Genomic DNA, 18,199 nt, shown 5'->3' with positions numbered 1-18,199 from the left:
GAGTATTTTCCCAAAACTTAGGCACAAAGTGACAGAAAGACTTTGTAAAAAGTCTTTGAAAAACTAGGCTTCAGGATTTTTACAGGATTCCACTAGCCTCTAAATAATACTTCTGTCCCTTTGCAAATCAGTAAAGTACATCAGATGGGAGAAATAGAAATGTTAGAATCAGAATTTTTTTCTCTTATATTGTCTTTCTTCACTGAATTTCAAGTCATAGGAGTTAGTAGCAACATCACAGTATCTGTTTTCCAAGAAAGTAATTATCTGTGGAACAGTCTAAAATCATACTGCTTTAAAAAAGTGTCGGTGTAATTTGGCGGTTGTGTTAAAGCAGCATTAGTAGTGTCTCATATATGACTTCAAATGCACAGCACTACATAGAGAAAATAACATTCAAACACCATTTGTGAATAATTAACTGAATTCATTTTCAAACACAACAATTCAAAAATAGAATATGCACCCGCTATAGGAGGTCATCAGGACTACTGCATTGTGAAAGGTGCTATATAAATTTATAACCCACCAGGTTCAGGTTTCTGCACATATTCATTTGCTCAGTAATGAACCTTTTAACGGAAGGACTGAGATTGGAAGTATTTAGAAGTATGATAAGATATCCATGGGAAATGATATATTTTTCAGCCTATATCAGTGGTTTGCAAAATCGTGACTTAAGATTTGAGTTAAACCCTCTCCCAGGTAACTGCTAATGCAAAGTCACAGTAGGCACACACAAATCAAAACAAAATATATAAAACCAAGGACAAAAACCCTTTAAACAGTTAATGCATGAAATTTACCACAGCAATAGAGCAAAAGATTAAACTTACAACTGCTTTTTAATTCAGTCAGTAAGAACATCACATCTATATGAAACTTACATTTTTACGCAAGATCTGAAACATTAAACAAGGAGATTAAATTAAAGCTACTGCTTAAAAAATAAACTTCAAAGTTTTTTTATGCCTGATCTGTAACATTGTTAGATCAAGGATGAACTACCAAAAAATAGATCTGAAAAATATCTTCAATGTTTTCATTTTGATCATTTCAAAAACGATCAAAAGGTACAACACAGCTTCTCTTCAAGGAAAAGCTTAGTAGAAGTAGGACTTTCCACTGTGAAACAGAGACAATCAGGGAGAAAAGTGCTTGAGGTCTGCAGGCTGACAGGACAAGTAATGCTTGTCCCACAATCTAATGAGGCAAATTTGAGTTGGACACAAATTATTTTCACTGAGAGCAGCTAAACACGAGAACATGTTGCCCAGGGAAAACAGGTAACTTCTATCATTGGAAGATTTCCCAAGATAGATTGGATAAAGCCAACTGCAACTCAATCTATGGTCTTTGACCTTACTCCTGCTTTAAGAAGATTGAACTGAACAATCTCTCTATGCCCCTTTACACCTACATTACTGCATAATTAGCAATTTCTTCTAGGACTGTCATGTATTTATTTATTTATTTTAGCTTATAGATGCTGGCAATCTTGTCAAGTAACAAAAATGAGTTCTCAGAGGAAGGAAAAAAAGTCAAATATTGGTAGAACAAGTCTTACGTCTTGCTTTGGATCAAGACAATACGTTTTATGACCTGGGAAACAGAACTTTAGGTCTGGGATATTTTCAAAAATAAAAAATCAGTACTAAAAAATCCCTAGGGATCATGCAGCTATTCAATACAAGGGGAAGGTTTATTCTCAAGTTTTTTCTCCTAAGTCTGGAGCCAACAAGAATCTGAAGGTTGTTAAGATAAACTGCTTCTTTTATGACTTTCAGGGAGCCTGTCTCCTACTACATACAGCAGGACACCTCATTCATCCTGCACCAATCTTTTTCAAGTTACCTCAAGTTATCTGCAAGCTACCTCATGGAACTTTCCACTTCTTAACCTGACCTTTTTGCAGTCACTGACCCCATTTATTGACTGGCAAATGAAGATGGACAGTGGGGTGCGCAGGGAGAGAACAAAATGAAAATGGCCTGTGGGTAAAGCTGCAAATCCAGTATAAGAACTGGTTTGTAACTATTTGTTTCTTGCATTCCACTCCAGAAAAAAACAAAAATTTATTTTCAGTAACCAAATGGAGAACTATGAAGTCTAATTAGACTTTTTCCACCTGCTACTGAAACAAGAATGTAAGGGGTCTAGGAGGTCTTCAAATAGTGTACAAATTACTGTGGACTTACACTTAAAAGCATAAAGCTAGGGAAAAGAAACATGATCAATTAGTGGATATAAGAAATAAGCCAAATAATGAAAACAAAAAAAAAAATTAATCACATAAGATACATTATTAGTTTTATATCCTCAATAATTTATGTTGATATTAGTTGCATACATTCATTGAAATAAGCTTTCATAATTAGCAACATAATTCACATAAGCAATAGAGCTTTTAAGGTCAATACAGTATTTTCCCCCCTATGTATATCAGAGTTTCCTCTTCATTTATCTGCCAAGTTAAGAGAGCTCAGCAGGTCCAAATATTTCATGCAGCAACTGATGATAAACATCAAAAATAGGACTGCATGTCCTACACTGCTGGGGAACAACGGAACTGAATTAAAGCTGCCCCAGAACCCTTAAACAAAATTTCCTTCCTTTCAAGAGCATTTGTTGTTCTGATTAATTTCCTTTCCTACATTTACGATAATTGTTTCAACAGATGTTGACAGGTCCATATTAATATTTTCTCTTGACATATGAATTAGGGAGTGGTAAAAAGTTTTCTAAAACTAACCAGTACAGAAGAGGAGGCAGTAAAAGCTTATTTTATATATTATGATAAAGATGAGGCTGAGACCTTCATTCTAATAAAACTAAAAGGGTAATTGATTTTTTTAAAAGAGGAAGATGTCTGAAAGAGAGCATGTTTATAAATCTTCTTCAGTGAAATATGTAGTTTCTTTATATAGTTTCTTTTGGTGATTTTTTTGTAGCTATTCAATTAAGCAAAAGAAAATTATCAATGAGTATATACTCACAATATAAGCAGTACTTTCAGATACACCTCTAAAATATCAGACTGGAGGATATCATGCCTTTCTATGATGAGTTAAGAATGAGTCCTTAAAGAATGCTAGCAATTTTCACACACAGCTTAGTTTGGGGGCTTTATTAGTTTTTATAAGTTGTCTTTTTTTAAATACAGATGTAAATGAATGTTTTCAAAGTATTGTAAGATGCTACTTCCATGTAAAATTGTACAGGAAAAATTAAAAATGGAAATGTAAACATCGGTGACTGATGACTAGTATCTTGCAGCATGATTTCTGTCAATGAACATTTGAGGCTCAACTTCTCCTTACAATTTTAACTGCAGTCTAAATTCCTTTCTTCAGCACAGTGATGGTGCATACCCATACAAAATCTGCAAGGGAGTTAAATTTTAATGAACTTCATACTATACGAAAAATACTTTACCAATACATTCAAAGTGTTTGTTTCCATGTTAAATATCAAGTATGATAAGACAAAAAACTTGTCTGTCCATTTTAAGGATGGAAAAATGGAAATAGCCTGGACAAAAATGACAATCATAACAGGTCACTAGTTTAACGAGTGAAAACAGCAGAATTGAGAAATTGGAGGATACAATCAGCAAGTTAAACAAAACCAGCATAGAGGCTGATAATGCTCTAACAGACCTACATATTTGTTCTGTACTATAAAGTCATGCTCTTTTTGGATGACTGAGCAGGACCATGAAAGAAGTCAAGTCATTTGGTAGAGGTACTAATAAAAAAAGAAAACATACTCAGTAATTTTTAATGTGAGACACACATACTCATAGAAGGCATTCAAACCTATCTTGGAGAACTATCTCGTAACAGTCATAAGGCATGCAAATACAAAAATGAAATTTGCTGCATTACAGTAAATTGCATGAGATGTAAAGTTTTCCTATAAAAGTTATCCCAAGCATGAAACTAATATTCAAAAGCTGCATCATTCTCTCATTTAAAACAACACACAAAACTTTGAAAAAAATTTATAATTTGCAAAGTATGCCTCTCTCTCAGAATCACATAGCTTTAAATCCAAGCTTTTAAAAAACATTTTTCAAAGTAAAAATACAGCTCTGAGTAAAAGACTGTGTGTTGTTTTACAAGGCTATTCAGAGTATCCTTAGGAGGTTTCCTGTTTCATGCAAGTATCAAAATATTATAGTGCTTTGCAAAAAGCTGTATAATTCTCTTTTCTCAGCTTAAAAAAGCATACTTGATAAAAACACAAAGTGCCAAACAATTAATTCAGATCTCTGTGTACAGAAGGACAAACATTTAAGTAACATTTAAACAATCCTGACAAGTACTGATGTAGAATTTCACAACCAAGATAATGATCAAGCCTGAATTTTCTGAGGGGTCTAACTCCACAAAAGGAGAGTATCATCCAATGGCACCAGATTATTATTACCACAATATTGATAAGTAGCACAGCCTCCCTCTTTTCCTCCCTGTTACTTGACAAAAACCTCCATGAAAGGAAAAGTACAGACAGACAGGACAGACAGACATATACTTCCAATTCTTCATTATTAATTTTCTCCCTTAGTGTACTAAAAACTCACTATTTTGAGCTTGCATATTTTAAAAGGAAAATGCCATATTAAACAGCTAAAATCAGTTACTAACTAGAAAAAAAACAGCACAGTGAATATAAAATATTCTTCTGATCCTTTACACAATGTAAAAGGTGAAATTCAGGCCTTGCACTAAGTTTCTAAATGAGGAAAAATTTCAAGTCATGAAACAACATTTGGTTTTGATTGAGAAGAGCCATGTAGATATTCCCTATAAAGATTACACTAGACCTATTTTATGACAGCTTTGTTGTCTGGTGCTTAAACATTTGAAAATTATAGGCCAATATTTTGTCAGGAAATATCACTGTTTGATGCTCTGATTATCTAACCGCCCAGACATTTATTTCTGAAAATAATACAGATTTTCATACTGATAATGAGTGTCAGCTGATAGAAGAAACTTGAGCTCTCTGGTTACTTTAAATAACCATTTGTCATCTAGAAGTTTTTTGCATGTTCAAATTTATAGCTGAAATTCATGCAAATCAATTCATAATTCTTTGCATGGAAATCTGTCAGAAATTCTTCTGAAGTGTTAAAAGAAAATATGACTTCATCTCTAACAAAAATAGAGCACTTTAACCTTCATGCTTAGCAGTTAAAAACCAAGCTTCTTCAGCTCAGTAACAAAACATGCCAAAGACATAACACTAAACTTTTACTAAATCAGTCTTTCTGTTTGAGTATTGAGATGTTCATATTTTCAAGCTATCAAAATCTCAGTGAAGATACCATCCCACATTACTGCATGGCAATTAAACTATTACCAAGTTTTACAATTTTAATTAAAAATATGCAAGTTATGTATTTACAATGCCATCATCAGGCAGAGTCATCGTGGTTTCACAAAGGGAAAGAGCTGTTTAGCTAGTTCCATATCCTTCTGTGCAGAGTCAACCACCTCATAGATGAAGGGAGGCAGTGGATGTAGTTTTCCTGGATTTTAGTAAGACTTTTGGTACTGTCCCTCATAGCATCCTTCTGGACAAGTTCTCTAGAACTCTATGGAATGAGTTGGTTCAGAGTGTGTTGGGTGAAGAACTGGCAGAAGGCTTGTAGTGATGTAGATGTACATCAGCCAGTATACATCTGGCTGGTAACTGCCATTAGCAGTAATCCTCAGGGCTCAGTCCTAGGGACAGTTCTCTTCCACACATTCATTCAACAATGATCTGGATGTAGGAGTCAAATGCACCATTTGCAAAGCTGCTGATGGTACCAAATTGGGAAGTGCTGTTAACTCTTGAGGACAGGAGCAGCCCTGCAGAGAGAGATCTGAGGGGGCTGCTGCCAGCAGGATAAACGTGAGTCAGTTGTGCGTGCCCGGGCAGCCAAGAGGGCAAACCCCATCCTGGGGTGATCAAACACAGCATCAGCACCAGCTGGGCAAAAGGGGTGATTATCCCACCCTATTTAGTTTTGGAGGAGCCTCACTGGGAGTGCTGTGTGCAGTTCTGGGCTCCACAGTTTAAGAAGGATGTGAAAGTGAGTGAATCCAGAGGGAGGGCAACAAAGCTGGTGAAAGGAATGTCCTGTGGGGGGGGGGGGCAAGGACTCGGAGACTATCAGATCTGGAGAAAAGGAGTGAGTGACCTCATTGCTCTGTACAGCCTCCCCAGGATGGGAAGGGGAGAGGGAGGGGCTACTCTGTCTCCCTGAGATCCAGTTAGAAGATACACGGGAATGGTTCAAAGTTGCTCTAGGAGAGGTTCAGACTGGACATCAGGAAGCATTTCTTTACTAAGATGCTGGTTAAACACTGGAACAGGCTTTCTAGAGAGGTGATCAATGTCCCAAGCCTGTCAGTGTTTGAGAGGCTTTGGGAAAATGCTCTTGAAAGCACACTTTATTGTGTGGGTCAGGCAGCTGGACTAGATGGTCATTGTTCATATCCTTTTCAACTAAAGTAGTCCCTTCTATTCACATTATAGATTTATTTTAGGTAGATTATGAGAATTCAGTGTTTTAAAATTATTTTTAATATTCACTGGAAGATAAACTGAAAGCAATATGTATTACCTCCAAGAAGAATTTAATTATTGATACTACCCATAGCGAAGAAGATAAATGAGCAAGCACATTTTACTAAATTATTTTGATTGATAGTAAGGCACATTTTAAAGTAAACAACCCTGGATTTTACATTTTGGATTTTATGCTGTTTGTTAAAACTTGAAAGCAATTTTTCAGCTAGAACTAGCATTACAGTTAGCAATTTTAAAATTTCCACATAACAGCTTATATTTCCACAATATGTAGCTAAAATTTTACTTTGCTACCTCAGTGCTAATTCACCATAATCACTGTTGCTCTATTTTCTCAAATTTTTCATTTATTAATAAAAATGGAACTCTGTCTGTATTAAGAGGCCTAGTGGTGAGTATTTTACTGCACTGCCAGAGTCTCTAAAACCTATGCCTCTCTCTGTGAGAGCAGCAGGTGGAAGGACCTGTCCACCAGTCAGAACAGCATCAAAATGGAGTGGGAGGGAGAAATGCCTGGGAACATGTACACCCAAGCACAACAAAAGTAATTGAAGCTGTGTATTTTCAAAGGTGTTGAAAAGGACTGCAATCAAATCTCTTATTTTATTCACAATTATTTTTTACAGGTAATTACCACTTTTTTTTTGAAGAACCAAGAGCAAACCTTATACCAATCTTCTTCAGCAACGCTAACATGAAGAGACACACAAGGAAAAAAGTTATGTACTCAGTTGCACTTAAGTGTTGCTATCAGTGAATTACCTGTACTATTTATTGGCCTAGGGAAAGTCTGTTCCCTGAACTAAGAAATGGAAGATTTCGGGTAATGTAATGTAACATAGATAACAGATGACCCAGTTATGTTTCTCAGTATCAGCAATGTTGTAATGATGGAAAACAGATACAACATTTCAGGTAAGTCACATTTGTACAATTCACATTCGTATAAACCACAGAAATGGAGAAACAGATTAACATGATGTTGTAATATTTTATTATTAATTTCAAATAATGTCTGCATCTATCTCTACTCACTAGTTATGTTGGATTATGTAGAAAGAGCAAACAAGGGTAGGGAGAAATCAAGTGGGAAAAGCAAAACAATTATCCAAATAAAAAAATCAGCAAAATACTTTCAGGTAAATTGGTAGGCTCATGCCTGCCAGCAATAAAGCTATAAAGATCTTATGTGAAAAACAAAAGGAGATTACGATCAATTTAACAGTCACTGCTGGAATGAAGAGTGAAAAGGCTGTTTGCAATGCAAGGCCATAGAGTTTTCACATTAGAAAACAAGCCTCATAGTTTCATACTTGTGTTCTCCAGCTTTAGGAGAGCCTGGAACAGAGGTATTCACCTGAGTAGTGAAGCAATACAGACACAGGACTGACTTAAGACGGTTTAGGAAAAGTTTAATGTCCCCCTTTGGTAAAAAGCAAATAACTACCACGAGAAGTGATTTAACATGACTGAAAACTTATTTTGTCAAATAAATTCTAGAAGTGGCCTTTATATATGTCAAAATAGCAGGATAACTCAGATTATCAAAGTTACTTAGTCCAGGGCTTGCTGCTGCCACAAGCCCAACATCTTTTGGAAAAAGTGAGACTTGATTCCGTTCATAACGAAGTGTACACTTACTCAATTACTAATACAAAAAAATGAATGTAAGTAAACATAACACAATATAAGCTAACAGAATATACAAACTATGATCAAATCGGGCAAATCAAAATCTGAGCATTAGGGCTGTAATAAACAATACTTTTTCAATTAGGTTCAAAGAACACGCTTCATTACTCTAAAACTTGAAATGAACAGATGCAGAAACAGTTTCAAACTAAATACAATAAAAAATAATTTAATCTAGTAACTTATCTGAGGTTTATCCCTACTTCATAATTTCCTTGAAGTCAATTTTAAATAGCTTGCAATAGTGAAACACTAGTTTTTGACTGACCCATCCAGAAAAGTACACAGAACTCTTATTAGGAAGGTAAAAATTCTAAGAATAAACAGACACAATGGACAGGTAAAGACAAACTATATTTAAGAGAATTAAAAATGGATACACAACCATCATTAAATTCAATAAATCAAAAGTAGTTAACAGATAAGGAAAGACATAATATGCAGAGATGAGCAAGGACAATCTGCAGATTATTAGCTCCCAAAAATTTATTACAACTTTATTTTTTGCAAAGAAATTATAATATGCAAAAATGACAATGCAAATAAGGCATTATCTGACTTCTATTTCATGGTTCACGTCTGCCACCAAGACCAACAATTGCCATTACACTGTCTACAACAATGACCTTCTGTTACATGCAGTTTAACACCTTCTGCTCCTCCTTCTACAGAGTTACCATTTTTCCAAGACACCTGTCTACAAAACAGGCTGCCTTACTGGCTGCCAGAAACCTCCAAGCCACCTTCTGTGTGCTGTTACTCCATTCTGGATTCACAAGATTCATAGGCATAGGAGAAATTCTAATTCACATTTTAGATTCCCAACTTAGAACAATTACTGCAGGTAAGGGTCTACAATTTACAGTATTTTAGCTCCCTTTGACAGATTACACTTAACATATGTGTAATTTTTCTCCCTATCAGTCAATTTGAGAGCAACTAAATTACAAGGATTCATTAAATTTTTCCTATCTCCCAGATTTCTTCCCTTTTAACCCCAAAATTCATTCTAGAAGTCTTAAGTTTTATAGTACAATTCTTGCTGACTTTGTGCAGTAGTTCAGGATAAAAAACTTGATTCATACGCAATTGACAGTTATTGTGTTGGTAATAACTCTATTTTAATGTTTAACTTCCAGTGTACAGACAAAATCAAGTATCACCCCATGACAAGATGCAAAAGACAACAAATAACATTAAATGGCATGGAAACTCTAATTGATAAATCCAATTTTTTAAACCCAAAATGTCAGCCTACAGCAGGCAAAAGCCTGTCTTGGTCAACTGAAGAAAGCCCTTTAGCTAGACAGGACTCACTGGTAAGCAGACAGGTCAAAGTAGGCAAATACAGCTTGCAAGTGTCTGCAGCTCTCCTTGCAATTTTTTTTTTCCAAGAAACAGCCTATGCATTACTGAAAATGCAGCTGAGTATGAAAGGCCACACATTTTGCAAAGAAATTCCAGTATCATTCCCAATTACCCACCAAAAATCTAACATAATTATACAGTATACTCTTATGATAAACTATGACAAACTCAGGGTGTCTTAAATATTGTTTGATCTATACATATACTTACTGAATTGCAAAAATGATATAGAAATACACCTACTTTTGCCACTTATCATCAAAACAGTTCATGTTTTCAATGAGGTTAAAATAAAACTATACTGTTTAGTGTTTAATCATTGTGGGTCAAAATTTAAAGACAAGTTTAGCAATAAAAGCGTTCCACAATGCACAGCTCAGGATTTGAAAGGAAACTAGCTTAAGCAAAAAATGCAATCCACCCTTTGGGAAGAAAAAGACTCCATGAAAAAAAAGACTCCATATGCCTGTGGTCCTGCTTTTTGGAAGAAAAAAAGAAGTCTTAGGACTAGCTGCTGTCAGTTCAGCTGACACAGTCCAAGAGCAGTCTGTGAGGCAAATCAAACCAAACTTAGGTGGAGACAAAGGAGACAGTTTCTTCAAAAGCATGTTCTTAATCAGAATGCTAAGGCAGGTTCAGTCAAGCAGTTCATTCACACACACTTGTAACAGATATATAAAAAATGGCCTTTATCATGATGAATTCCAATACTTATAAGCTACCCATAATTTCTGAAAAAATCTCATCATTCTCAAACAAGTAAGCTTTCTGTGATCCTCCCTTTGGGAAGACTTGTGTTAAAATATTGAATTTCTCATGCAATTGAATACTGATATCTCAGTAATTCTAAAACGATTAACAGGTGAGCTGGAACCTGAAAACTGATTCAACATACTATGCATTAACTATGTCAAATAAACATTGTGCAAATCTACAGAATAATCACTATACTCTCTTAAAAGCTGTTTATCCTTATTTTTAAATCTTGCATTTTTAGACTGCAAGATTTTTAAATAAAGCTAATAGAGATGGGTCACTAAACTTAAATGTGTATATGTAGCATTGTTACAGGATGCATTAATTTCTGTCTTTTGACCTACCTATTTCATTACATTAACATTTGTACCTTCAGTACAAAATTCTTCAAGAACTCATATACTTTTGCTAGGGCAAGTCACAAATTCTCTTACATGGATTTCTACTTGGACATAATACATAAACTATGATTTATTTGTAGCTCCATTGATTAAGCAGCACACCTGTCAAAATGCTTAGATTCAGGGAGATAAAATTCAGCCAGAACTAGCTTCTACAGCAGTGACTTTTTTCTTATGATCTTTTTATAAATTTAGATAATCTAACTCAAATTCTCTGAGCAGTTAAATTAGCAAAGTCTGACTTTTCGTAGCTCTGTACTCTACAATTCCTATACAGTGCTCAATAAAGGACAGCACACATCTCTGCCTTCCCTTCAACTAAGGCCCTAGCAACGGTATGAATTTTCCTACTCAGCTGCCTGGTTTTATGGCACTATTTTTGAAATGTTAAGCATTTTGTCAGATTTTACACAAGCTGGGTGAAAGATTAAGCAGATGTTGGTACCAACACATACATAGAAAATAAGCTTTCATGTCCTAGGAAGTTACAGTAAAAATTAAATATAGTAGGGCTTTCCAACACTGAAGAAACATCTATAACCAAGTTCATGTTGCCATTCAAATATTGTCTTCCTGACTCAGCCAGCACATATACAGAATCTGTTGATTTGGAGCTCACTTAAGCTCAGAAAAAAAGCTCACTGATTCTGTAGTCAATTTTAATTACCCAGAAATATATCTAGTGTTGGTACTGTAAGTTCTTTTAGATTTTTTTTAAATTCACTAGTGATTTTTCTCAAGAACCAAATAAAGTTGTTCTAAATCCATGCAATGTGATAAATTAAGAGATCTAGTATGGTAAGAATTTGCCTTTTTTTTTTGTTCACATTAAATAATGTATACCATAGAAACAAGCATACATTTTCAATTTGCCATTTACCACTTAATGAAATCTACATAAGCAAATAAACATAATTTTACAATAAACAGAAATTCCAACTGAATGGGGCTTTAAAATTTTAGATGAAAAATAACCTACAAATGATTTAACTTTATGAGACTACAAAAAGCAGTATTTAGTATTTACAAGTCTATTCTTGATAGCTATTACTACCACATCAATTCCTCATATGAGGGTCAATGCACTTCAACAAAATCCTCTAGAAAATAAACAGCTACAGCAACCACTTTTTTTTTCTGGGAAAAAAACCCCAACTAATGAATGCTGTATCTGAGATCACAACTGTGGGAGGCCAGACCTGTGCTTTGATTATATGGCCATATTACCTGCACATTAGGAATAAATTATCCCCTTATTACAGGCAGAGAGTTTATTTGGCTAATTGAGACAGATGGAGGCAGCAGCTATAGTTAAGTCTCCCTCCATCTTTAACTATATGTATACTCAATAGCAATTAATCAGCATGTTATTTCTCATTAATGGAATAACTTTAATGATTTAAATGTTAATCTGAATCTAATTTTAATTGCAGCACAACCATGATCATAAAGCTACTAAAATACAGAAATTACAGATCCAAAAAAAGAGAAATCATGTTAGTCACTTGGTGTAGTGGTTATACAAAACCAGAGCGCTAATGAGAAAGATTTATACAAAGATCCTTTGAGGCGAATCCTGATGCTCTTCTCCCCAGTAAATTAACTTATGACTTGGAGAATAAACCTGGAAATTTGACTCTAAGCATCACGAAGGTTTACTTTTCCAAGAATGTTGGTTTTCAAAGGGGTGAACTTGTCCAGCAATTTAAACTGCCCTGACTGAGAATTACTGAGAATCACAAAGGAATCAGTTATGCATATTATAAAGGAACAACACTGTATTGTAGAAATATGGAAGTAAACAGATGACATCTGCATATTTCTTAGAAATTTCTTCTTGAAATTTTGTTTTTGTTTTAAAAGTGATCTTCAGGGTATCTAAAATTTATATAAAATCCAATGGAAACTCTACAGCACATGATGAATAAAAGGCACAATAAAAAACATTAATTGTTATACATGACACTGGGTTTGATTCTTTCTAATTTGTCATGTTGCACAAATTCCCATACTTTAATAAAAATCAACATTTTACTAACTAAACTTATCTTCCCTGCTCATCCCAGATGAAAAGGCAGTACATTTCAACATATGCATATAACTGAAGGCCAAACACAAAATAACTTTAAAGTGCAGTAATACTCCAGAAAAATATTGCTCCTAGTGTCTTATTGTCATTACAAAATGATAATTACATTTTATAAGATAGATTTATACCTATAAAGCCTTCAGTTATTTATTCATGTACATCAATGACAGCTACTTTAAAGCTCCATTTGCAACAGGTGATCTGAAGACATCACAAAACAACTTAAAACTGAATAAAAATGCATTTACAATTGTTACTGTGACATTTCAAGTGGAAAATGTTCCCACACTACTTGATAAACATTATCAACACTACTAAAATTTAGCACTAGATGTATTTCATTACATTAAGGTTTTGCTTTACAATATTTCCAATACCTTGAAGAGTACAATTTCCCCTTATTCAACTATGAAGTTATAAATATTTTTAAAACATAGAATACTGTTTTTCACTCAAACCTGCAGTCTGTTTGGCAGCTCTGTTAAATTTTATTTTGTTCCTGATCAACATTAAAGTCAATATGGTCATTTAAAAAATAATATTTTAATAAAGTAGTTATGTTTTTATATTTCCAGTAAACTCAGCTGCCTTTCAGACTGCAATCTTCTGAAGCAGGAAACTAACCTTCACATGTGCCTAAGAGTAAAAACCTAACCAAATACTTGCAAGTGCTGTTAAGAGCATGTATCTTGTACTGCATCTTATATTAAAAAAGGCAAACAAACAAAAAAGCCACAAAAATATTTCCCTGAGTGGATATGTTCACCTGATTTCTGTCCCTACTTCCATCTCACTGAAAATGAAAGCACTTATTAGAGTGTATGACTGAATATAGCCCGTCAGAACAAATTACAAATGGACTGAATTTTTCTTTGAAGTTATTCCTTCCTTTCACAAATAACAGACTTTGGAATATAAAATAATTTAAAGAGCAAGCAATATCACAGGTTTTTCACTTATTTTTTTGAAATTTTGTTGGTGTTTTAGACCAAAATTACATAGAATTACCAAATGGCTACAACTAAACAAGAACATATTTTGTGATTACTGAGATTTAGTAAACTAAAACTTTAAAAATCACAATTTACTCCTCCACTAACAACATTCTGTGTACAGTACAAAGGAAGTGGCAAAAGCAAATTTCAAAAAAAGCCTAAAAGCAAATCACCATAACCAAGTAACTTACCCGCAAGGCTTCGATCACAAGGTCTCGTGCTTCTAGTTCTCCTTCCATTACACTCAAAAGCATTCGCAGTTCTGACTTGCTCAGGTTATCCACATCAAACTCTCTTGTCTATAAGAAACAAAACACTGATGAGCACACTGACTACAATTGTTACTGTAATTTACTGTAAAACACAGATGTGTCAGCATTCATCTATAGCTGTCAAAAGTTGGTGTCTTTATTTGTACTATAAAAAGTCAAAATTAATAGCAGACAGTCAGATTATTTTTTTAAGTAAAGAAATTAAAGCCCTCCCATATTATATTGTTTCAAATTGTTGCAAGGGATCAGTCCTGCAAGGTCATGTGAAAGATAAAGGTGAAATGGTAAAGAGGCTAACTTTATGACTTAATTCCCTTCTGCAGTTTCACAGAGGCTGAAACAATTGAACAGATGTGAAATAGCACTACAGGGAGGAAGGGAAGAGAGGGGGAAAGGATCTTAACCATGGCACACCTAAGACACCTGTGCAAACAGCTACCAAGTTACTACCACACACTGGGCTGAATGTGAACTTCTGAAGAACAATTCGTGAAAAGACGAAGTCTTCTGTGCATGCTTTATTTGCAGTCCCATTTGTTTGGCTGGAGGGAACAGCTCAGGTTTAAGAGCCACTAACATTCTTAGCAGCAGTGTCTTTCCACTTCACCGTTACTAAGAATGGCGTAGATCTGACTGCCACCCTGAGCAAGACAGGAGAATGAGTTTATACTGATGAATAAAATCATTGAGCACATCCTCAGCGTACACTGGGAATATGAGCACAGAGTCTGTAAAGCCAAATTGACTTCACAAACTGCTACAGTTCTGTAACAATGTCAGCAGGCACATGGTAAAGTGGATCCACGGGACACTAACGTATTTGAATTTTCCAGAAGTTTTGGACAAGGTTCTGTATTCAATATTATACAGAAACTCCTATCCAAATGTATAGAAATAAAAAAAAACACTTGATGGTTAGGAAACAAACATCATGGGTAACAACCACTCTCCAAGAGGTAAGCAGAGGGCACCTCTGGGACCAGCCTTATTCAAGTTCTTCATCAATAACCTGGAAAAAGGATAGAGAAGTGGCAGAGACAGCTATTTCATGTGGAAGCTGGCACATAATTCTTCACTTACAGGTGAACAACCTCCTTTTACTGCTATATAAACTCCTGGTAAACCCACATCTCAAGTACTGCATAAAGTCTTTATCTAAAAAGTGCAGAATTGGCTAACTAAAAGAATGAAGAGAAAAGGAGTAAGTACTATATGAGAAAACACTACAAAGCTGAAAGTCTTGATTTTGGAGGTGTGGTGAGGAAAATGTTATGATATTCACAAAATCACAAAGGTAGATAAAATTAATACAAATCTGTTTTTCACCATCCACTATGCTAACACAAATAGGCACTTAATGAATTTGGAAGGGGATTACTTTCAGGGAGAGAAAAAAAAATTCTTCCATGTGCTAGATTCAGCTGCCCATATTGATTTTCAATATGCTATTATTCCCTGTAAGGTAAACACTAGACTCTTAGCTATGATGTAGATGTGTTTACTAGAAAGCCCTGCAGAGCAAACACTCAGCTATCTTCAGTATGAAGTAATCTGTTGCCAAATTAGGTGAGCAGTGTATATGGATACACTGTATTTTCCCCAAAGCACATACAATCTTAACATTCAGCTACTCGGGAACTTCGGTAGAGAAAAATCCAATAAAGATTAGGGCAAGTACCATTTCTACTTTTTCAAGGCTAGAAGATGGCAGAACAGTTGTTCTTCCCTCAGGCCAGAAGGCCATAGATCTAAAATACCCAAAAGCTGGATCTGTGTTAGTATTACTGTGTTACACTTTTCCTTCGCAGTTAAAACACACAGAGGTGCACAAACGGCTAGTGAGAACTCTGTGCCAGAACTTTAGCTATTTGCATTCAATATATGTTGGCTTGAGTTTCCTCATTTAGGTGAGTAACATGGATCAACCTCACTGCACAAGTAGGGTCATCCAAGAGCACATGGCACAGGATTATGTCCAGACGGATCCTGAATATCTCCAGTAAAGGGAGACTCCACAGCCTCTCTGGGCAATGTGTTCCAGTGCTCAGTCACTGGCACAGTAAGGAAGTTCTTCCTCATATTCAGGTGGAACTTCCTGCGCATCAGGTTCTGCCTATTGCCTCTCCTGTGACTGCTCGGTACCACTCAGCACAGCCTGGCTTCAATCTCTTTGCACCTGCCCTTCAGATACTGATAAACATGGATGAGGTCCCCTCTCAGCCATCTCTTCTGAAGGCTGAAAAATGCCCTCAGTTTGTCCTCATAAGAAATGCTCCAGTCACCCTATTTCTATTAAGTATAACGGTCTTGAAGATGGGGCCATCCATTCTAACCAGAACTTTAGCCTGAACAACAGTTATCTTCTATTTTTGCTGCCTGGGTCAACTATTCCTGCAATCCAAAAAGTAGCTCTTACCCTCCATACCAATGAATCAAGAGAAACAACCAGTTTCTCTGAAGGCTTTTTTCCAATATATGCTGCAGCAGCCTCTCACAATGCTCCTCACAATTCTATATAATGCTCACTGATCTAAGAACACATATAAAATGTGTAGTCACTAAACTTATACAGCTCCTCATGTAATCTAGTGTCAGTAGAGTAGATTTTACCTTACTGGCTGCAGCAGTTTTGACACTTGGTGCTTCTAATCACTAAATTTACTTCAGTCAGATACAAAGACCACTTATCCACCAACCTTCTTCTGTGAAACACTTCACAAAACCTAATACTTCAAGGATAGGAATTGGTTTATTTATACAACTTCTTTTATAATAAAGTCTCCATTTTTCAGATGGAAAACTAATGCAGGGATATTTTTTTTCCAAAAATATAAAGCAAGTAATAGAGGGGCATCCACAAAAGTGCAGTATATGTACAAAGGCAGATCTTCATCAAACAACTGACCATCACTGGTGAAACATCTAATATCTGCAGTCTTTTCTGAGACATGAATGAAAACATTCTTAACAAACCAGAGACATTTTTCATCATACTGTGATGCAGTGATGAGATTTTTAACTAAGATCTGATTAAGCAATTACATAAATTTTGTTCAAGTGTACACCTTGACCTAGAACATAAGAAACGACAGCAAAAACTAGCAGTTAAGTGTGCTCTCTGCAATTTATGGTTAGATATAAATAAACAGAAAGAAACTTTAACAGAATGACATTCCAACAAGATATTCAAATTATTTTTTTTATTTTTAATTTTAAAAGCATGAAATAAGAACTAGCAAAACCACTTCATATCTAAACAACTCTAGCATACGAAGCTAAAAACCCACTTACCCAAACATCTTTTCTCCAAAAGCAGTCAATAAGGGATGCCTTGAAATCAGGACTAGAACAAAACAAGCCCATAATGATACTTCCCAGAAATACTCTCTCAACCTCCAGCAATCTTCAGCTTGCTCACCTTCTGAGTCAGAAATTTTCATTTTGTATATAGCAGCCCTCAGCTGACATATCTGTTGTGAACCTGCCCCCTTGCTCTTTGAATCTTTATGTAATTTTAGCTTCCACAGCACAACCACACATTTTGTGTACAATCACCACCTTTATTGTAAGTTGCTTCTGTCTGATGCCTTCTTGTTTTAAAGTATGAAACTGTCCACAATCAACCAGAAGAGACACAAAAACAGAAAAATGCTTTTTAGGATGAAAGAGAATAACATCATTTTTTCTGGTCTTATTTATTAATAATTTTATGCTAAGGCTTTTTTTTTCTCCCAACTTTACTTGACAAATTCTGAAATTGGAATGACTACTTTTTTCCATTTTCAACTTGTTCACTTTAATATAATCTTCAACTTGTTCACTATAGATAAACAACATCAAATCCATTCACACAGGATAAGAGGGTGCACGGCAGTCACTGAAGATGCTGCTACCATGTCTTCTCCGCATTCATAAACCTCTGAATCAGCACTCACAGAGCTGCAACATACCCCAACTGGACCAAAATGCATAGTTTAAACATCTGAAATATTCTCAAGGACAGTTGTAAAAATGTCTTAAAGACTTGAATGGATAAAGCAA

General features: G+C 35.2%; 1 protein-coding gene across 4 annotated transcripts in view; it reads right to left on the bottom strand.

Moving 5' to 3' along the window:
• Positions 1–18,199, bottom strand: part of CTTNBP2 (cortactin binding protein 2) — a 76,445-nt gene that overhangs the window by 50,035 nt on the left and 8,211 nt on the right. For all 4 annotated transcript variants that reach the window (XR_014616197.1, XM_084206707.1, XM_084206705.1 and 1 more), the window contains exon 2: positions 14,078–14,185. Coding sequence is in view for 3 of the 4 variants with exons in the window: in XM_084206705.1 (XP_084062831.1) it covers positions 14,078–14,185 (108 nt within the window). In the remaining variant the exon portion in view is untranslated. The remainder of the gene's footprint in view (positions 1–14,077; positions 14,186–18,199) is intronic.

This window comes from Fringilla coelebs (genome assembly GCF_963513975.1).
Source record: "Fringilla coelebs genome assembly, chromosome: 5".
Lineage (NCBI taxonomy): Eukaryota > Metazoa > Chordata > Aves > Passeriformes > Fringillidae > Fringilla > Fringilla coelebs.
This window is presented reverse-complemented; position numbering and strand designations above follow the sequence as displayed.